At 48.5% G+C, this 21929-nt stretch overlaps 1 protein-coding gene across 6 annotated transcripts in view; it reads left to right on the top strand.

The window, feature by feature from the left end:
- The first annotated feature begins 6380 nt into the window (after positions 1-6380).
- PRPSAP1 (phosphoribosyl pyrophosphate synthetase associated protein 1) overlaps positions 6381-21929 on the top strand; it is a 52026-nt gene continuing 36477 nt past the window's right edge. For 2 of the 6 annotated variants that reach the window (XM_066381341.1, XM_066381340.1), the window contains exons 1-2: positions 6381-7012; positions 18931-18983. In XM_066381341.1, coding sequence (XP_066237438.1) covers positions 6843-7012; positions 18931-18983 — 223 coding nt within the window. In that variant the 5' untranslated portion in view covers positions 6381-6842. The remainder of the gene's footprint in view (positions 7013-18930; positions 18984-21929) is intronic. The other 4 variants (XM_066381345.1, XM_066381344.1, XM_066381343.1 and 1 more) reach the window with 3 other exon arrangements.

The raw sequence follows: 21929 nt of genomic DNA, 5'->3' as shown, positions 1-21929 counted from the left end.
GTCAGACAGACTCCCGCATGCGCCCGACCGGGATCCACCCGGCACGCCCACCATGGGGCGACGCTCTGCCCACCAGGGGGCGATGCTCTGCCCATCCTGGGCGTCGCCATGTTGCGACCAGAGCCACTCTAGCGCCTGGGGCAGAGGCCACAGAGCCATCCCCGGCACCCGGGCCATCTTTGCTCCAATGGAGGCTTGGCTGCGGGAGGGGAAGAGAGAGACAGAGAGGAAGGCGCGGCGGAGGGGTGGAGAAGCAAGTGGGCGCTTCTCCTATGTGCCCTGGCCGGGAATCGAACCCGGGTCCTCCGCACGCTAGGCTGACGCTCTACCGCTGAGCCAACCGGCCAGGGCTGTTTTTTGTTTTAAAAAAATTTTTTTAAAAGGCCTGACCAGGCGGTGGTACAGTGGATAGAGCATCGGACTGGGATGTGGCGGACCCAGGTTCCAGACCCCGAGGTCACCAGCTAGAGCACAGGCTCACCTGGTTTGAGCAAAACTCACCAGCTTGGACCCAAGGTTGCTGGCTCCAGCAAGGGGTTACTTGGTCTGTTGAAGGCCCATGGTCAAGGCGCATATGAGAAAGCAATCAATGAACAACTAAGGTGTCGCAACAAAAAACTGATGATTGATGTTTCTCGTCTCTCTCAGTTCCTGTCTGTTTATCCCTATATATCCCTCTTTCTGACTCTCTCTCTCTCTGTCCGTGTAAAAAAAAAAAAAATCTAAAAACAAATGTTTAAAAAAGATTTTATTCATTTTAGAGAGAGGAAAGAGAGAGAGAGAGAAGGGGGAGGAACAGGAAGCATCAACTCCCATAGGTGCCTTGATCAGGCAAGCCCAGGGTTTCAAACCAGCGACCTCAGCACTGCAGGTTGACACTTTATCCACTGCGCCACCACAGGCCAAGCCCATTTGTGGTAATTTGTTACAGCAGCAATAGGAAACTAATATACCTTCTAATATATTGTGAACTTGTTTGTTTGTTTTTTAAGATTTTTATTGCCTGACCTGTGGTGGTGCAGTGGATGGTCAACAGACCTGGAACACTGAGGTTACTGGTTCAAAACCCCAGCTTGCCCGGTCAAGGCACATATGGGAGCGGAGGCTTCCTGCTCCTCCCCCTTCGCTCTCTCACTCTCTCTCTCTCTCTCTTTTTCCTCTCTCTAAAATGAATAAATAAAAAATCTAAAAAAGCCCTGGTCAGTTGGGTCAATGACAGAATGTCAGCCCAGCGTGTGGATGTTCCGGGTTCAATTCCGGGCCAGGGCACACAGAAGAAGCAACCAACTGCTTCTCCAACCCTCCCCTTCTTGCTTCTCTCTCTCTCTCTCTCTCTCTCTCTCTTCTCCTCCCCTCCTGAGGAGAGAGCCAGCCTCCCTTCTCCCTTGAGAGGGGAGAAACCAGAAGAATACGAGGGAAAGGAGCCAGCAGGGATAACTGAGTCAGCCATTTATAAATTAACTACATCCCATAGTTCTCTAAATGGTTGCTTAGAGCTGCTTGCAACACAAAGCAAGAAAAGCAGGATCTGTATGTAGCCATGGCCAGTGATCCCCCTTGCTGACCCCACCGAAACTCCCCCTCCTTTCTCCTTGAGTCCTGGGAAACCTTAAACAAAGGAATCACGTGCCCATTGCTTGGATACTGTAAAGGTCTATAACCTGTAAGAAAATCTAATTTGGGGAGCTTGTGCTTTGGTGCTACTAGCCCCACGTGATCTGCTGGCTACTAATAAAGTCTCCTTCCTTTATTAATTAAGTTTCTGGGTGTCTTACCCTCTGTTGGGGTCACTCCTGCCTCAGATTTCTGGTACATCGACTGAGAAGCGAGGAGGAACCGCATTTGGCAGACTTTGGGTACCCCACTAGGGAGCCCCCAAACCACCCTGTAGACGTGCCTGCTTAGTGTGCACCGGGGATTTCCCTGTTTGGACACCTCACAGGATGGAAGGGGAAACCCCATCTGGAAGTCCCAGCAAGAATCAGACAATGGAGGAACCAGAAAACAAGAGCATATCAGAGCCATGGTAAGGCATACTGGGCACAGGGTAGTTATGTAGGGTCCTGCCCCACTGGGCAGAAGGGAGGCTTGATCACCCTCCGGAGTAGTGACTGAGCACCCTCCACAGATTAGGAGTGGTGACTAGTCACCCTCTACAGGTGTGGGGAATGGGCCCCACAGGTTAGGAGTGGTGACTTGTCACCATCCACAGGTTAGGAGTGGTGACTTGTCACCCTCTGCAGGTTGTGGGAGGTTGTATGAAAGAGAGTGGGTGTGGAGTGAACGAGATGGACACCGGGAGAGGGTTCCGACTCTCCCACAGGGTCAAAACAAGTGTTGAGTCCTGAACTGCAGTTCCGTAGCGCACCTCATACGGCTAAGAGGCAGAATTGCATGCTGACAGTTTATACCAGCCTGCCATAAACCAAGAGGGTCCGCTATCTCAACAAGGGGAGCAGCCGGTGATGGATGAAGCAATTGGCATCCCTCCAAGTTTCTCCTACTTTACTCCCAACCCCTTCTTGTGGCATGACCGGTGTTTGTCTGGGAGGCTTAGGAGGTTCATAGGGAAAACCTACTCCCCTGGCCAGGATGATCAAGAACTTTAAGAAAGAGTTCTCAGAGTATTTCGAAGTTACTATGTCCCCAGGGAAATTGAGGAGCTTGTGTAAACTAGAATGACCCACTTTTAGGGTGGGGTAGAAGGAAGCCTGGACAAGTCCCTCATGCAGAAAGTGTGGCAGGTAGTTACTAGAGATCCAGGCCAACCTGACCAGTTTCCCTACATAGACACCTGGCTCATGCTGGTATTGCAACCTCTCCCCTGGCTTAGAGGTCAGGCTTCCACTGTGTTAGTAGCAAAGGCAAGGAAGCATTCCACCAAACCTGGAGAGCTACTGCCACCACCAATGCCAGAAACTTTAACCCCTAGTGAACCAGAAGAAGCAAAAATTTTGGATTCCCCACCTTATATAGCTGCAAGGCTTTACCCTTCCATACCTGGCTCCCTGTCCACCCCAGAGACTGTGACTGATTCAGGCCCGTAATCACCAGATCTATCAAGTCCCAGCATAAGCTCGCCTGAGCCAGAGGTGCCTCCCACTGCCCTGCCAGAACCAGGTCCAGGCTCTCCTCGCCTAGCTGGGAGGCTGCGCTCTAAGACAGTGCCCGGAGTGCAGATGCCTCTGAGAGAAGTGAGGAACACGGTGATGAATGAACAGGGGCTCATGGTAGAACAGTAGGTGCTGGTGTATCAACCTCCCACCACCACCGACCTCCTCAGTTAGAAGCACCACGCTCCCTCTTATATAAAAAAGCCTCAGGCCTTAATAGATCTCATGTAATCCATATTCCAAACCCATAATCCTATGTGGGTGGATTGCCATCAATTGCTCCTCTCTCTGTTCAACATGGAGGAAAGACGCCGAATAATACAGACAGCAACTAAATGGCTAGAGGAAAATACCCCTGAGGAACACCCGAGTCCCCAGGAATGTGTGAGGGTCCAGATGCCAGGAGAGGATCCTAAGTGGGACCTGAATGTAGAAGAAGGTCTGAGATGGCTCAGGAGATACACCCTGGATTCACCACAGCCAACTGAAGCCCCTGCAGAGATGCCCTTGTGGACAGCAGAAACAGACCCCACCCCACCAACCCTTGTAAGTTGACCCTAAGAAAGACAACATGCTCTGCTCCAGCCACAAAAATAAATAAATAAAAAAATAGAACTGTGGAGCCAGAAAATGGTGGGCCATTCTGTTTATTCAAGTCTCCTAACGGCAGACCAGCAGAGGCTTCCCTTTCTCTCAGGGTTCCCAAGCCTGGACTCACCTCTCCGGACTCCCAGGCCCCCACAAGCAAAACAGACTAGCCAGAAATACCCCTTCTTAGGTAAACAATAGCAAACAATTGCCCCTCCCCATGGAGGCAGGCAATCCATTGCCCTGAGGGCAAGCACCAGCAGCCTTTCACAGACCACACACAGGTGGAGCTGCACTGACCAATGCAAAATACAAGTGAGCAAACCTAAATACACTTTGTGAACTTGTTTACCCAACAGTGGGTGTTCAGTAGTAGATGGGTAAATGTAGCAAGGAAGAGGAAGGAAAATAAAGGATGATCCCTGGGATTGACTGGCTGGGAACTTCATGGTTATGTTCACTCACAGAGGGCATAGGCACAGACTAGGAAGTACAGTTTGGGGACAATTGAGAAAATGAAGAATCCCTCCCCAGTCCTAGGACAGTTGATAACTAGTGACTGAAATGGCTCCCTGCTTGTCCCAGCAGAGGCCAAGCTCTACGTCAATCAGGTGTCCCTGATTCGACTTCCCAGTCCAGTGGGACACTCCTGCAAGAATCACAAAGGCAATTTATTACTCACAAATCCTTTTGGTATGCCTGGGTACAGCTTAAGGGGCCCCTAAGCGTGCTATCTCGGCTATCTTTGGTCAGAGCTCAGAGCAGCATGGAGACAGTCCATATCAACATTGGAGTCTGGGCAACTACCTCAGTAGGGGGCCCCGGCTTTAGTACCTTTTCTAGCCAATGCCTTCTAACAGGTGTCAATCTACAGGATTATCACCTCAAACCTCTTTTTTGGGAGTTCCTGGCAGGGAACCCCTTTTATGTTAATCTACTGAAATGTTACATCAAACCAGATGATCCGGTTGGCTCAGCGGTAGAGCGTCAGCCTGGCGTGCAGAAGTCCTGGGTTCGATTCCTGGCCAGGGCACACAGGAGAAGCGTCCATCTGCTTCTCCACCCCTCCCCCTCTCCTTCCTCTCTGTCTCTCTCTTCCCCTCCCGCAGCCGCAGCCCAGGCTCTACTGGAGCAAAGATGGGCGGGGTGCTGGGGATGGCTCCTCCGCCTCTGCCCCAGGCGCTAGAGTGGCTCTGGTCACAACAGAGCGACGCCCCGGAGGGGCAGAGCATCGCCCTCTGGTGGGCAGAGCGTCGCCCCCTGGTGGGCGTGCCGGGTGGATCCCAGACGGCGCATGCGGGAATCTGTCTGTCTCTCCCCATTTCTGGCTTCAGAAAAATACAGGAAAAAAAAAAAAAAAAAAAAGATGATCCTAGGGAAGCTTCTTATTTATGTTAACTTACAAAGTTATGACATCAAGCCACTTCTTATCACACACACACTAACTGGGCCCTGCTCGAAAGTCAGAGTCTGTTGATCATGTCTGCACACACTATATTAATCTATCTAGATGGCATAACTTTATTTAATTTCCTTAATTAATTTTAATATTATATGTTTTTTTATTTATATTTTATTTATATATTTATTGTATTTATTCATTTTTTTAGAGAGGAGAGAGAGAGACAGAGAAGGAGAGAGAGGAGAGAGAGACAGAGAGAGAGAGAAGGGGGAAGGAGCTGGAAGCATCAACTCCCATATGTGCCTTGACCAGGCAAGCCCAGGGTTTCGAACCAGCGACCTCAGCATTTCCAAGTCGACGCTTTATCCACTGCGCCACCACAGGTCAGGCCTAATATTGTATCTTAATTACTTTTATATATCTTCCCTTTTTTTTTTTTTTTTTTACAGAGACAGAGTGAGAGTCAGAGAGAGGGATAGATAGGGACAGACAGACAGGAACGGAGAGAGATGAGAAGCATCAATCATCAGTTTTTTGTTGCAACACCTTAGTTGTTCATTGATTGCTTTCTCATATGTGCCTTGACTCTGGGGCTACAGCACACCCAGTAACCCCTTGCTGGAGCCAGCAACCTTGTCCAAGCTGGTGAGCCTTACTCAAGCCAGATGAGCCAACGCTCAAGTTGGCGACCTCGGGGTCTTGGGGTCTCGAACTTGGGTCCTCGGTATTCCAGTCCTGCACTCTATCCACTGCGCCACCGCCTGGTCAGGCCTAATAAACAGTCTTGTCCCTAAGAGGCTTAGATCCTAGTTGGAAAGACATGTTTACAAAAGTAAATAAAAATACAAGCAACTACAAATGGTGCGGTCTAGAGGGCGCGGTGGGGATGGGACGGAGAAGGGTTTACCGGGATGGAGGTAATCTAGAAAAACTTGGAGGAGCAAATGCTTTGTGAGTAGGTCTTTGAGGAACAGAGCATGTGGAAGTGGAAGGGGAGGAAGATATAATTAAAAGCAAAGCAAAGCCTGTCAGGAGCGCCTTTCACGCATTCAGAAAACCTTGCCTTACATTGCAGCTACATACAGATTCTGGGGAATAACGATCAGGTTTAGCAGGACCCCAACTATGGGGAATTTCATTATCTTATGTAATTAGTTTGAGATAACCCCACCTGGCGCTTTTAAACTCACTCCCAGCGGGACGCATGCGCCTCGCAGGGGTAGCGCTGTGTTATCATAGAGGCTCAGAGCTAGCTCGTCAGCTTCCTCGGAGGCAGGCATTTTGGCTCCTGGCAGAAAAGTTTGAAAGGGCTGAGACGACTACCAAGTCAGGATGTACAGCCCAAGAACGTGAGAGCAAAAGAACTCTTGTGGGACAAAATCAAACGGCGGAGCCAATTCTTGATGTTTCCCTAGGAAGAACAGACTTTTAGATTGTCCACCGCCTTGCCCTCATCTGAGATGGCGGCTGTGCAGCCGCTCTAGCTGGCGCCTCTCGGATCTCCCGGATCCCCAGAGAGGGCGGCGGCCTCGCCACTGGCTTTCAAGAGGGTGCGGTGCTGGTTTCGGCGAAGGCTCGCTCTGCTGAAGCTCGCTGTGGATTTTGGTACGAGGAAGGTGAGGTTCTCGGACCACTTCGCTCCTGTGCCGGATCCCCCGGGCCTCGCGGCTGCCTCAGTCAAAACCACTCCCGGCTGCAACCCCTCGCGGTCCGGCTGTAACCGCGCCTCGGGCCGGACGATGCCCAAGAAACTGTTGCTGCTGCCTCCGCTCTCCGTGTCCTCGGCTTTCCGCGTCCCACGAGTCACCCCCGCCGCACGCCAGGCCATGAACGCCGCCCGCACCGGCTACCGAGTTTTCTCGGCCAACTCCACGGCCGCCTGCACAGAGCTGGCCAAACGCATCACCGAGTAAGGGTGGGAGCGGGGGCTGGTGATGACCCCGGGTACCCCTGCGCGGAGGCTGTCCTTGCTCCTCTTCCTCAGCACGCCCTCCACCAGGCCGAGGGATGATTTGTCCCCATCACCCTGCACCCATGAGCGGGGGTTGCAGAATCCTGCCGTCTGGGGGCTGGACAAACCCTTGGAGGTGACCGAAGGCGTCCTGCCCTCCCCCCGAATTCTGCAGACTTTTCATGGTTTAACACTCCCCTTTATCCTCACCCTAGTTGGTTGGACCGCTCACCCTCCTTTCGTCACCTCTCCTTACCTCATTCCCGCTGCCCTGGGCGGTGGGAAGGATTCCAGAACCTCCGGAGGGAGCACCTTGCAGAGAGGAGTTCTGAGTTGGTTCCCTTTCCCACAGTTGAAGTTGACCTAGAAATCTGGTCATCGCCATTCCCAGGCCTCCTCAACGAGACAGGGGCCAGGATGTAGTTATAACACGCGGGACCTGCCGGGGCAGGTGCAGGAGTGGGGTGGCAGGTGGACGTTTCCCTGGGCACAGGTCCAGCAGGAGAGCCAAGGTGGAGGGAAGGGCGGCGAGAACAAGGCGACTCAGCCAGAAGATTTGTCTGAGCTGGTGATGGAAATGATGCGGTTCACCGTATTTTGCAAGTCAACTTTAAGTTGGATCAGTCATTTGAAGTAAAGGCCTTTGCCTTTCCGTGTTTTTTTTTTGTTTGTTTTTTTGAGGTTTTTTTTTTTTTTTGAGAGAGAGGATGGGGTAGAAATGAAAAGCATCAACTTGTAGTTGCGTGATTTCAGTTGTTTATTGATTGCTTTCTCATATGTGTCTTGGCGTGTGTGTGTGTGTGTGTGTGCGCGCGCGTGTGCGCGCGCGCGCGCGCTCCAGTTGAACCAATGACCTCTGGCTCAAGCCAATGACTTTGGGCTTCAAGCCAGTGACATTTGGGCTCAAGCCAGCCACCATGGGGTCATGTCTATGATCCTATGCTCAAGCTGGTAACCTGGAGCTTAAGCTGGTGTGCCTGCTCTCAAACCTGAGACCTTGGGATTTGGAACCTGGGTCCTCAGCATCGTAGGTCGATGCGCTATCCAATGTGCCACCACTAGATGAAAATGTAGAAGGGGAAACTTTAGTCCTGTTTTCTCAGCAATGTTTATTTTCTTTTCAGTTAGAATTTTAAGTGAGAACGAGTATAAAAAACAATCTACTATCTGGTTTCTATTTCTAATCCTTGATTATTTATCTTTGTTTTTTGAGGCCAGCTAAAATACTAACTTGAAATATAAAAGCTCGTGTTTGTTTGTTTGGGCCAGGTATACCACATTGACCTTGCTGAGAGAGAGCAGGAAGGGAGAGGGCACATTTAAAATGGCATTGGCGGCCCTGGCCGGTTGGCTCAGTGGTGGAGCGTCGGCCTGGTGTGCAGAAGTCCCGGGTTCGATTCCGGCCGGGACACACAGGGGAGGCGCCCACCTGCTTCTCCGCCCCTCCTCCTCTCCTTCCTCTCTGTCTCTCTCTTCCCCTCCCGCAGCCAAGGCTCCATTGGAGCGAAGATGGCCCGGGCGCTGGGGATGGCGCCTTGGCCTCTGCCCCAGGCGCTGGAGTGGCTCTGGTAGCGACAGAGCCACGCCCCCTGGTGGGCATGCCGGGTGGATCCCGGTCAGGCGCATGCGGGAGTCTGACTGTCTCTCCCTTTTTCCAGCTTTGGAAGAATACAAAAAAAAAATATATATATATATATGGCATTGGTTTTGCTTTTTGTTTTGACACTAGGTTCTTCCCTGCCCTGGTCCAGAAAGGTTTTAAGTTACTGGGACTAATAAGTATTTGTAATTAATTCTCTTATTTGTTTCATATGTTGAATACCTCAGTAAGATTTTATTTGAAAAAAGCGTTTTATCACTAAGCAAAGTTTGTGGATCATTAAGTTAGATTGACCCCTGAGGGTATGATATATACATATATATATTTATTTTATTTATTCATTTTAGAGAGGAGAGAGAGAGAGGGAGAGAGAGAGACAGAGAGAGAGAAGAGAGAGACAGGGGGGAGGAGCCGGAAGCATCAACTCCCATATGTGCCTTGACCAGGCAAGCCCAGGGTTTTGAACCGGCGACCTCAGCATTTCCAGGTCGATGCTTTATCCACTGCGCCACCACAGGTCAGGCTGATATATATTTTTAAATGTTTATTTTATTGACTTTAGAGAGATAGTCTGTTCCTGCATGTGCCATGACTGGGGATGGAACCGGGAACCTCTGCACTTTGGGACAATGCTTTAACCCAGTGGTTCCCAACCCCTGGGCCGTGGACCGGTACCAGTCCGTGGGCCATTTGGTACCGGTCACAGAGAAAGAATAAATAACTTACATTATTTCCATTTTATTTATATTTAAGTCTGAACAATGTTTTATTTTTAGAAAATGGAAAATGACCAGATTCCCTCTGTTACATCCGTCTAAGACTCACTCTTGATGCTTGACTCGGTCATGTCATAGATTTATCCATCCCACCCTAAAGGCTGGTCCGTGAAAATATTTTCTGACATTAAACCGGTCCGTGGCCCAAAAAAGTTTGGGGACCACTGCTTTAACCAACTGAGCTGTCCAGCCAGGGCTAGGATTATGATAATTTATTTGCATGATTCCTTTCAGATCTAAATGTCAAGCAGGGATTTTCAAGCTTTATTGATGATGCACTTTAATTAATAAAAAGGTGAGGTGCATTACATTCCCAGGATATATGTAAATTATGTATGTGTTATAATGACCCCCTGTAAAGCCAGTAGCCACAGCCACCATCACAGCCGCCTGGCCCATGTAGGGTTGCATTTGATTCGGATAGACGGTAATGAAACAATAGAGCCAAGAACTGGTGGACCATTAGCTTTAATCCTAGCTTGCACCCGGTAGGCAAGTAAAAACACACACTGGGCTCCAAAACCCACTCATTCAGTGCTCACAAAGCGACTGACTTATCCGAGTTTCCTAGAATCAAAGGTTTCTAGCTCACCAGCCTTATTCACCTCTGTTCCCCATCTCCTTCTCTCTGCACAAACTACACAAACTGGCTTCTCCTTCAGCACTCCACCATCTTGGCTACTTCTCCTCTCCTCCACATGGCCTTTCTCTGCTCTCCTCTCTAATCCTAATCTCAGGAACCAAGAGAGAGAGCAAGCTCCTGATCTGCCCCACTTTATAGTATAGAAATCAAACCTTTAATCCAACATACAAACAGGGAAGTCTCTGATACAAAGGCACTTATCTGAGGCATAATGGGATTCCTCATGAGAGTGCACCACCCACATCCTGCAATCAGTCAAGGGTGTGGGGAAAAGTTTAGTCTTAAAACTAAGCCTTAGGCTATAAGGACCCTTCTGCTTACAGCCTGCCCCCCACACTCAATGCAAACTATAAGCGAGCAAACATATATCATATTTATGTAAGAATGAGATGGCACTCGAACACCAGATGTGCAGGCTTTATTAGAGGAGAAAGACCTGCTGGGGCACTCACTTCTCTAGGAGAAGTGCACCCAAACAGATTCTGAGGCAAAGTTTTTATAGGGTTAAGGGAGAGCTTTGAGCAAGTGTGTGTTGCATCAGCAGTTCTGGTGTGTTCCCTTCTGTAGTTTTACGATATCGGCTTCTTGGAACGCTTCTCCTCAGGGCGGCTGACCAGCTTCCTAGAACTTTTCTGTTTCAGGGGCGATAGTCCAGTAAGGGTGGGGTCAGATAGCCAAGCAGAACAGCAAAAGGGCAGTTTGGAAGTTTTGGTAAATTCGTGTATCCATCATTTCTCAACTCTGTGGTATGATAAAAGAAAAAGAGGTGAGGGGAAGAAATGAAAAAAAGAAAAATAAGGAGATATGAGGTCCAGGAAGGAGGTTTGTCTCAGATCAGCCATCTTCTGGAGCTACTTCCTGCTGTTATCCCTATTGGTGCCTCCTTCGTGGACCTCTCCCTGGGGCAGTTGGAGTAGGGATTGCAAAAGCATTTGATTGTAGGCAGTCCTGGAGATTACTCTCATCTGGGCCTGTAGGAATTTGATAAAGAAGGGGGCAAGTATTTGGAGATCAGGAATGCAGAGAAAAGGAGGGTTGTATAGCAGGGGTGAAAGTTCTTCCATGATAAAGTTAGAGATATTTTTTCCTGGCAGCCCTGGAGAGAGCAGTTAGCTTGAGCTAAAAGAAATGTTTCATGGCCGTTTGTAGGCTCTTCTTTGGCCAAGAAGACCCAGCGGTCTTGTCCCCTTACTATGTGAAGGATAAAAAGATTGAGAAGCATTAAGAGGTGAATGCTATTCGTTCTAGTTCTTCAGGGACATGGGAGAGCTTTAGGGTTAGGGGACCTGTAGGGGTTGAAAGATAGGATTTAGGAGGTTTGCTGATATAGGGTTTCAGATTTTTCTGTTTCGCAGGTTTCAGGGTTGGTGTATAGGTTAGGTAGATTTTTCCAATTTTCTGATTGGCGAAGGTCTGCATGCGGTTCTGTAAGAAACTAGTGAACAAATGTAAAAGGCAGGGTTTTGAAGTTAGAAAAATAAATAGGAGAGTGAGTGGACTAATGAAAGGCAATAGTGAAGACACCCAGTTTGTGTGAAACCACTGATTCCATGTTTACAAATTCGCTGGGCTTCAGAGAGAGAGAGAGAGAGAGTAGGAATAAGACAGGGAAGTGGCCAGTCCCCCTGCCCCTAGACCTACTTCTGTAGAGATTCCTAAAGCAATAAGAAGAAGGATTACCTGTACAACTCGTTTGGTCCTTAGATTGACGGGTAGTGTACTAGGAACTGAAAAAGGCTCATGGGTTGAGATTAGGTTGATATTTGGGGTAAGATAGATTAGGATACAGGTTTCTGTCCAATTAGTAGGGAGATACACATACTTGTGGTCCCACACGAGTAGAAAGCCCCTGATTGGTTGAGGCAGGTTGAGAGGTGAATAGAGAATGGAAGGACAAGGGGTTGGTTTTGTTTCTCTGTTTCTGAGCTCCAGATGGTCAGGGTGGAGGAAAGAGTCGTCCCAATAAATGGGGAGAGTAGAGGATTGTTACCTAGGGTGACTGATTAAACATTCTTTGAAAACCAGTTTTCTGACTGTACAAATTCTTTTTTCTTGGTACAAATCTCCTACAACCTGCACAAACTTTCTACAACTTACTTAAACCTTCAGCTTTCTTATCCAGAAATAACTGGCCTTCATAACAACTTGCTTTTCCTTTTTCTTTCAAAAGTATTTCCATTCCTTGTACCTTCTATTATCAAAACCATACAATTCCTTTCTAGTCAGAACTCTTGATTTAAAAATCTTTAACCTTTAGTGACAATTAAGTTGACTTTCTTTTTATCCTAGTTTCCCTTTTCCCAAAGCCTGATTAAAAGAGTCCTTAATTTTATCATATATTCACCATACGTAGACCAACCAGCTTCAGGTTTGTGGTTGGAGTAAGGCATGCCGTTTTTCTACTTTAGCAGCAGTGGGAGTTGTCAGAATCATGGTGTGTGGACCTGTCCATGTGAAAGTCAGTCCTTGAGTGATGTAATGCTGGAAGTGCCTCTTGGACAGTCTTTGAATAGTTTGCTGAGTAACCTGTAAATCCTGCAAGTACTCAGGGAAAGGATGGTTACATTTCTACACTTTGCAGTTAAAGTCCTAGTGACCACTGCTTCTAGCTGGAATTAGCAGCAGGTCCCAGCCTACAATAGGCATGGGGCATCGAGATAAGAGGAACAAAGGAGATACTATACATTAAATAAAGCAACAAAATCAGACTGTCAATACCCACAGTAGAGATTTCTGAGGGATAAATAAAACTTAAATATTCAAGCAAGGCATAGTAGATGGCCCTTGTGTTTACAAGAAATGAGATTAGTGTATCTGCTATTTGGAAGAAATACCTTAGGCTCGTGAACAATGTCCTTGGGCCTTCAGTGGCAATTCCCAGCATGCTGGGCAAGGTCAGGTCACAGGTAGCTGGAGCAGGGCTAGAAGAGACTGAACCTTCCCTCCATGGAGCAAGGGGGCAGCTTACCTTCTCGTGTCCCTCTTTCCACAGCAGAGGTGTCACTTAATGGGGCCAGGAAGCCTGTCAGGCTTTTCAGTTCAATGACCTTTTTTCCACTCTTGAAGTAGGGCCCTGATGGGTGCTATGAAGCCCTATGAAGCCCTTTAGGGTGCTGGAGCCAAACGTTGGTGTTTCCTGACTTCTTTTGGGCCTTAATTTGCCTTTTCTGTTACTTCCTTGGTCATTATAGACCTTAAAAGCCATGCTCAGAAGATCTCACAGGGGTTTGACTAAGAGCAAAATTGGGAATCCTGTGTTTAAAGAAGCCTATTAGACTGAAGAAAGAAAAGATTTGATTTGCAGTGGTAGGTGGTTGGAGACTGTGGAGGGTCTGAGTTAGATCTAGGCTGAGACTTCAGGTGGTGGGGATTAAGGTGATGCCCAGATAGACTACGGACTAAGAGTGAAATTGAGCCTTAGCGGAGAAGACGCGATATTCCTCCATAGCGAGGAAGTTAAGAAGGGTGGTGGTGTGTCTCCTTGAGGCAGGCAGGGAGGGGCTGCAGAGGAGTAGGTTATTTACATATTGTAAGAAAGTACTAGTTTTGAGGCCCTGGCCGGTTGGCTCAGCGGTAGAGCATCGGCCTGGCGTGCAGGGGACCCGGGTATTACTGCCTCATTGATTAGGTGTAAGGTTTGTACAAAGCGATAAGCCCCTGAAGGTTTTCGGACAGGAAGGGTGGGGGTATTGCAGGGAGAGTCCGTGGGGATGTGTAAGCCTGGTTTAAGTGGTGGGTAATTATTGGTTTAAGGCCTTAGAAACAGACACAGTTACACATTAAACAAAGACTTTACATAAAAGTTATGAATTAAGGAATTTAAATGAGCGTGCTTTACTTGTTCCAATTCAAATTATACTAGAGATATTTTCTAAGAGACAAAACGGATTACTTAGAAAGCTTAATAGACAATTCTGTTTTTAAAGTTTTTCGAGGCCCTGGCCTGTTGGCTCAGTGGTAGAGCGTCAGCCTGGCATGCAGAAGTCCCGGGTTTGATTCCTGGCCAGGGCACACAGGAGAGGCGCCCATCTGCTTCTCCACCCCTCCCCCTCTCCTTCCTCTCTCTCTCTCTCTCTTCCTTTCCTGCAGCCAAGGCTCCACTGGAGCAAAGATGGCCCCGGCGCTGGGATGGCTCCTTGGCCTCTGCCCCAGGCGCTAGAGTGGCTCTGGTCGCGACAGAGCGACGCCCTGGATGGGCAGAGCATCGCCCCCTGGTGGGCGTGCCGGGTGGATCCCAGTCGGTGCATGCGGGAGTCTGTCTGACTGCCTCCCCGTTTCCAGCTTTGGAAAAATACAAAAAAAAAAAAAAAAATAAAAGTTTTTTGAGATGGCAGGGAGTTGCCAGCAAAGGGAAGGAAGAGAGAAAACAGATGAATGGACAGTGTGAGCAGCTGGATGGAAAAGAAGGAGGGTCAGAATCTGCAGGAGGAGGAGGAGGAGGAGGTTAAAGTATTGGTGTGGCACCACATGGTCAGGAGTGAAAAAAGATTTAGGGCTTTGAGAAGAGGAGAGGGCGAGAAGGAAAGAGGCACAGTCACAGTTTGTAAGGAAGGAGGAGGGGTCGGAGAGGAGACAGACAGAACTGCAGTTTGTAAGGAGGGAAGAGAGGTCAGAGATGAGACAGGCACCGCAGCCAGAGCCACAGCTTCTAAGGAGTGAGGAGGGGACGAAGAACACAGTGGAGAAGGGAGAGGCCCCTGGCCAGCAGGGGAGGAGAAAGAGACTGGTGAATGAGAAAACAGGATTTAGTGAAGGGAGGGGGCTTTCTGGAGGGAAGAGACTCCGGCAAAAAGATTTGGTGAGGGACTAGAGAGGGGTGTCCTCGGGGGTCAGGCAGGAGGGAGAGAGTTGGAAATCCGCGGAGAAGGAAAGATTAGGAGAGGAGGGGTTTTTTTCTTTTCTTTTTTTTTTCTTTTGTATTTTTCTGAAGCTGGAAACGGGGAGAGACAGTCAGACAGACTCCCGCATGCGCCCAACCGGGATCCACCTGGCACACCCACCAGGGGGCGACGCTCTGCCCACCAGGGGGCGATGCTCCGCCCCTCCGGGGCATCGCTCTGTTGTGACCAGAGCCACTCTAGCGCCTGGGGCAGAGGCCAAGGAGCCATCCCCAGCGCCCGGGCCATCTTTGCTCCAATGGAGCCGCGGGCTGCGGAAGGGGAAGAGAGAGACAGAGAGGAAGGAGAGGGGGAGGGGTGGAGAAGCAGATAGGCGCTTCTCCTGTGTGCCCTGGCCGGGAATCGAACCTGGGACTTCTGCATGCCAGGCCGACGCTCTACCACCGAGCCAACCGGCCAGGGCCAGGAGTGGAGGTTTTAGGTGAGGTTTCTTTGGCCAAAAACGGCCTGTGTGGAGAACAGAAGGCACAGAAATTAAGGACAGGAGAGAAGGGAGAAGAAAGCCTGCACGTAAGGAATTTCTGATGCCCTCCCCGTCTGGTGGCAGAAATTGTCAAGATCTCTTAGGATGTTGTAATCGAATGTCCCGTTTTCAGGCCAATGGGAGTCATTGTCTGATTTGTACTGAGGCCACGCTGTTACAGAAGAAAATGAGTTGGGTTTTTTTTTCAATGACTGCATTATTTTTTTTATTTTGGTAGTATTGTGTTTGTTTGTTTTGTGGCAGAGACAGAGTCAGAGAGAGGGACAGATAGGGACAGACAGACAGGAAGGGAGAGAGATGAGAAGCATCAATTCTTCATTGCGGTTCCTTAGTTGTCATTGATTGATTTCTCATATGTGCCTTGACCGGGGGACTATAGCAGACCAGTGATCCCTTGCTCGAACCAGCGACCTTGGGCTCAAGCTGGTGGGCTTTTGCTCAAACCCGATGAGCCCGCGCTCAAGCTGGCGACCTCGGGGTCTTGAACCTGGGTCCTCCACGTCCCAGTCCGACGCTCTATCCACTGTGCCACCGCCTGGTCAGGCGAAAATGATTTTTTTTGGCTTAAGGACAGAGAGTCCTAACTTAGTGAGGTTTTTTATGAGACATCCTAGAGAGGTCTGGTCAGAAGGCTTAGACTCTGAAGAGCCCATAGTGGAGACAGGTGAGCAAGAGGGGGCGTCCCCGCCTTTGTCACTGTCCCAAGAGGAGAGAATCTCCGTGTGGGGGAGTCGTCCCTGATAGAGGTCGTCACCACCTGTCAGGGAGCTCCGAGGATGAGAAGTCCTAGAGAGTGGAGAGGTTTGGCTAGGCGCCTAGTCTTCCGTGCAGTCCACTGAGACTGAAAGTCAAACCCCTGAAAATGTGAGGCGTGTCAGAGAAAACCGTCTGACCAGAAAGGGGTGTTTTTAGAGAGAAATTTAGAGGCCAACTGGGGAAGAAGAGGAAGGGAGAAACTCCTTACCTTTCTGGTCCAGCAGGGGTTCAGGACAGGGTTAGACTGCCGGCCAATCAACCTACAATTACACTTCCAAACAGAATCTGGGAGTAAGCCCAGGACGAGCTGCCACTGCCCATTGCTTCCCTGGTTGTAAGTTTGGACGGCAAAGAGGGATTGTCCAGGCAGTTAGTACCCTGTCCCGGGTTTCAGCACCAAATGTAAGAATGAGACGGCACTCGAACACCAGGTGTGCAGGCTTTTTTTTTTTTTTTACATAGGCAGAGATAGACGGGGACAGACAGACAGGAACGGAGAGAGAGATGAGAAGCATCAATCATTAGTTTTTCGTTGCGCGTTGCGACTTCTTAGTTGTTCATTGATTGCTTTCTCATATGTGCCTTGACCGCGGGCCTTCAGCAAACCAAGTAACCCCTTGCTGGAGCCAGCGATCTTGGGTCCAAGCTGGTGAGCTTTTTGCTCAAGCCAGATGAGCCCGCGCTCAAGCTGGTGACCTCGGGTCTCGAACCTGGGTCCTTCCGCATCCTAGTCCGACGCTCTATCCACTGTGCCACCACCTGGTCAGGTTGTGCAGGCTTTATTAGAGGAGAAAGACCTGCTGGGGCACTCACTTCTCCAGGAGAAGTGCACCCAAACAGATTCTGAAGCAAAGTTTTTATAGGGTTAAGGGAGAGCTTTGAGCAAGTGTGTGTTGCGTCAGCAGTTCTGGTGTGCTCCCTTCTGTAGTTTTACGATATCGGCTTCTTGGAACGCTTCTCCTCAGGGTGGCTGACCAGCTTCCTAGAACTTTTCTGTTTCAGGGGTGATAGTCCAGTAAGGGTGGGGTCAGATAGCCAAGCAGAACAGAAAAGGGCAGTTTGGAAGTTTTGGTAAATTCATGTATCCATCAATTTACAAACTTATTTGACCAACACCCCCCATCTTTCATCCACCTTCCACACTTTTTTTATGTGTGTTATAGACCGACAAAGAGAGGGACAGATAGGAACAGACAGACAAGAAGGGAGAGAGATGAGAAGCATCACTTCTTCATTGGGGCACCTTATTTGTTCACTGATTGCTTTCTCACATGTGCCTTGACTGGGGGAGGCACAGCAGAATGAGTGTCCCCTTGCTCAAGCCAGCAACCTTGGGCTCATGTGGGGTCATGTCTATGATCCCACACTCAAGCCAGTGACCAAGTACTCAAGCCAACAACCCGTGCTCAAGCTGGGTAGCCCACACACAACCCGGTGACCTTGGGGTTTCGAACTTGGGTCTTCTGTGTCTCAGTCCGCCACTCTATCCACTGCATCACTGCCTGGTCAGGCCACACTTCATTAATCTTGTTTTATCTACTTATTCCTCACCCTTTTTTGCTAGAATATTTAATGGTAAATAATACATACCAAATTTACCATTTTGAAGTTTACAATTCAGTGGCAGTAGGTACATTCACAGTGTTGTGCAACCATTACCACCATCCATCTCTACCATCTCCAGGACTCATCTTTCCAAACTGAAACTATGTCCTCATGAAATACTTAACTTCCCATTTTCCCCTCTCCCAGCCCCTGGTAACCTCCATTCTACTTTCAGTGTCTTTGAATTTGCCTACTCTAGGTACTGCCTGTAAACAGAATCCTGCAGTATTTGTCTCTTTGTGTCTGATTTGTTTTACTTAGAATAGTTTCTTCAAGGTTCATTCATGTTGGTGCATATAATATTTCATACCTTTTTAATGCTAAATAATAATCCATTGTATACCTGGCTGGAGTACTTTTTTTGTTTGTTTTTGTGTTTTTCCGAAGTTAGAAGCAGTCTTGCATGTGCCCAACCAGGATCCACCTGGCATGCCCACCAGGGGGCGATGCCCCGCTGCAGCCTGAGCCATTCTAGCACCTGAGGCAGAGGCCATGGAGCCATCCTCAGCACCTGGGCCAACTTTGTTCCAATGGAGCCTTGGCTGCAGGAGGGGAAGAGAGAGATAAAGGAGAGGGAAGGGAAAGGGTAGAGAAGCAGATGGGCGCTTCTGTGTGCCCTGGCCAGGAATCGAACCTGGGACTTCCACACGCTGGGCCAACGCTATACCGCTGAACCAACTGGCCAGGGCAGGAAGAATACTCTTCTTTTAATTTTTTTAAAATTTTATTTACTTATTTATTTTTTACAGAGACAGAGAGTGAGTTAGAGAGAGGGGTAGACAGGGACAGACAGACAGGAACAGAGAGAGATGAGAAGCATCAATCATTAGTTTTTCATTGCGCGTTGCAAAACCTTAGTTGTTCATTGATTGCTTTCTCATATGTGCCTTAACCGCGGGCCTTCAGCAGACCAAGTAACTCCTTGCTGGAGCCAGCAACCTTGGGTTCAAGCTGTTGGGCTTTTGCTCAAACCAGATGAGCCCACGCTCAAGCTGGTGACCTCGGGGTCTCGAACCTGGGTCCTCTGCATCTCAGTTCAACGCTCCTTCCACTGCGCCACCTCCTGGTCAGGCAGGAAGAATACTCTTAATTGCTTTTTATTTTCCCCCTATAGGCGTCTTGGTGCTGAATTGGGGAAGTCTGTGGTATATCAAGAGACCAATGGAGGTAAAATTAAAATTATTTCTCTAAACTATTTTTAATGGACTGGTGTGTATTTAAAAGGCAAATATTATTCATGTTTAACCCAGAAGCATTTTTCTCTTTAACACTGAGCTATTCCCTTTTAAATCCTGACTTCTTTGTTCTCCTCTTTAAAGTCTCCTTTTCTTTTTCCAAGATATTGCAAATATCCTGTCATTTCGGAGTGCAAAAAAGGAAGTTTTTTCTTCTATATTGGGTTGTGTTGGTAAATACTCCTTGCCTTTATCTGTCTCGTTTGGTCATCAGATGGCATCAAGAGCAGTCTGGTATAGGTAATGGTGACTTATTCGAAAACTCTGTACTTTCACCTATAAATATTCCCTCAGGTCTCTTGTAGACTCTCACCTGGGTTGGTGACCTGATTTTGCTGCCCTGTGGGTTTCCAGGGTGAACTCTTAACATTAAATGATGGTGCTTAAAGGCACTTTGCTGATGGCCAGTGTCCTAGGAATGCTGCATTGCTTATCTTCTGGTGGGACCATCTACTTCTGGTTGTAGTGCCCTTAGTTGTCACAAAAATAAGATAGTATCAAATGACTTAGAATTCTTTTTTCAAAGTTGAAAGCCTGGATCCATGATTCTATGCTTCCTTTTGTCTTTCTGATGTATAGTTATCTATGATATAAGTAGCTTGAGGCAATAAGTTACTAAGACACAATGATGTTTGGGGATCTAAAAAAGCAAAGTATTCAAAAGGAAATGATAGTTTAATGGAAACTCCCATGATCTATAGAAGTTAGATGTGTGCTATAATTAACCTCCAGGAAGCCTCACCCAACTCCTACTCTTAGTAACTTTTTACTTGGTGACTGTAAAGCCAGCGGCCAAGGCCAGGGCCACCATCACAGCAGCCTCCTGGCCCATGCAGGTTCGCATTGGATTCGGACAGTCGGTAAAGAAACAGCGGAGCCAAAAACTGACGGGCCATAGTCTTTAATTCTAGCTTGCACCCGGCGGGCAAGTAAAAATACACACTGGGCTCCAAAACCCAGTCACATTCAGTGCTCACAAAACCACTGACTTATCCAAGTTTCCTAGAATCAAAGGTTTCTAGCTCACCAGACTTATTCACCTCTGTTCCCCATCTCCTTCCTTATCCCAAATACAAACTCTACACAAACTGGCATCTCACTCAGCACTCCACCATCTTGGCTGCTTCTCCTGGCCTCCTCCACGTGGCCTTTCTCTGCTCTCCTCTGCTCTCTCTTCTAATGATAATCTCAGGAACCAAGAGCGCAAGCTCCCGCTCTGTCCCCATTTTATAGTGTAGAAATCCAAACCCTTAATCCAATATACAAAATAGGGAAGTCTCTAATACAAAGTCACTTCTCTGAGGCATGATTGGATTGTACCACCCCACATCAAAACGGGTGGGAAAGGCTTAATCCCAAAACCAAGCCCCAGGCTACAAGGATTCTCAACACACATTAATATCACCTGGGCGAGGGCCTCACGTGGACAGCACCATCTTTAACAAAGTGAGCATAATACATTTTATCTGCCCAACAGTGACTTTAGGGCAAGTCAGGAGGTGCTAGTATTTAAAAACTTGAAGAGGAAGGCAGATTGGTGGTAACTATTTTAATTGACAGGGATGGCATTTGGGGATCTCATGAAATGAAACACTTGAGGAACAGGTGATTTACTGAAGACCGTTTTCTCCATTTTCCCATCACTGTTCAGTCCTCCTTATCTCTGCGCTGTTGAAGTAGCTCCCTAACAGGTCTTCCTCCTTCAGTCCTCAGCCTCTAGTCCATTCTACTTACTTCCATTAGGATATTTCCAAAATGTAAATAGTTTTGTTTTTTAAATTTTATTTATTGATTTTTAGAGAGAGGGGAAAGAGAGAGAGAAAGTAGGGGGAGAAGCAGGAAGCATCAACTCATAGTAGTTGCTTCCTGTATGTGCCTTGACTAGGCAAGCCCAGGGCCCCGAACCAGAGACCTCAGCATCCCAGGTCGACACTCTATCCACTGCGCCACCACAGATCAGGCCCAAAATGTAAATAGTTTTGATTTATTGCTAAATATTTAAAATCTTTTTTTTTTTTACAGGGACAGAGAGTCAGAGATAGGGACAGACAGACAGGTACGGAGAGAGATGAGAAGCATCAATCATCAGTTTTTCATTGTGACACCTTAGTTGTTCATTGATTGCTTTCTCATATGTGCCTTGACCGCGGGCCTTCAGCAGACCGAGGAACCCCTTGCTCAAGCCAGCGACCTTGGGTCCAAGCTGGTGAGCTTTGCTTAAACCAGATGAGCCTGTGCTCAAGCTGGTGACCTCGGGTTCTTGAACCTGGGTCTTCCACATCCCAGTCTGACGCTCTATTCACTGTGCCACCGCCTGGTCAGGCAATATTTAAAATCTTTTTTTTTTTTTTTTTTTTTTTTGCATTTTTCTGAAGCTGGAAACGGGGAGAGGCAGTCAGACAGACTCCCGCATGCGCCCGACCGGGATCCACCCGGCACGCCTACCAGGGGGCGACGCTCTGCCCATCTTGGGGCGTCGCTCTGTTGCAATCAGAGCCATTCTAGCGCCTGAGGTAGAGGCCACAAAGCCATCCCCAGCGCCCGGGCCATCTTTGCTCCAATGGAGCCTTGGCTGCGGGAGGGGAAGAGAGAGACAGAGAGGAAGGAGAGGGGGAGGGATGGAGAAGTAGATGGGCGCTTCTCCTGTGTGCCCTGGCCGGGAATCGAACCCAGGACCTCCGCACGCCAGGCCGATGCTCTACCACTGAGCAAACCAGCCAGGGCCGCAATATTTAAAATCTTACAGGCCAGAGTCCAGTCTCCTCAGCAGTCACTGGGCCCTTGGGATCTGGGTTCCACCCACCTCACCAGCCTTGTCCTTGACTGGTCCACCAGCACATTCGTATGTGCTCTGACTCCAGAATACATATTAAGTCCC

The sequence above is a fragment of the Saccopteryx leptura genome, chromosome 4 (genome assembly GCF_036850995.1).
Source record: "Saccopteryx leptura isolate mSacLep1 chromosome 4, mSacLep1_pri_phased_curated, whole genome shotgun sequence".
Lineage (NCBI taxonomy): Eukaryota > Metazoa > Chordata > Mammalia > Chiroptera > Emballonuridae > Saccopteryx > Saccopteryx leptura.
Note: the sequence above shows the minus strand (reverse complement) of the source record. Positions and strands in the feature narration are given on the sequence as shown.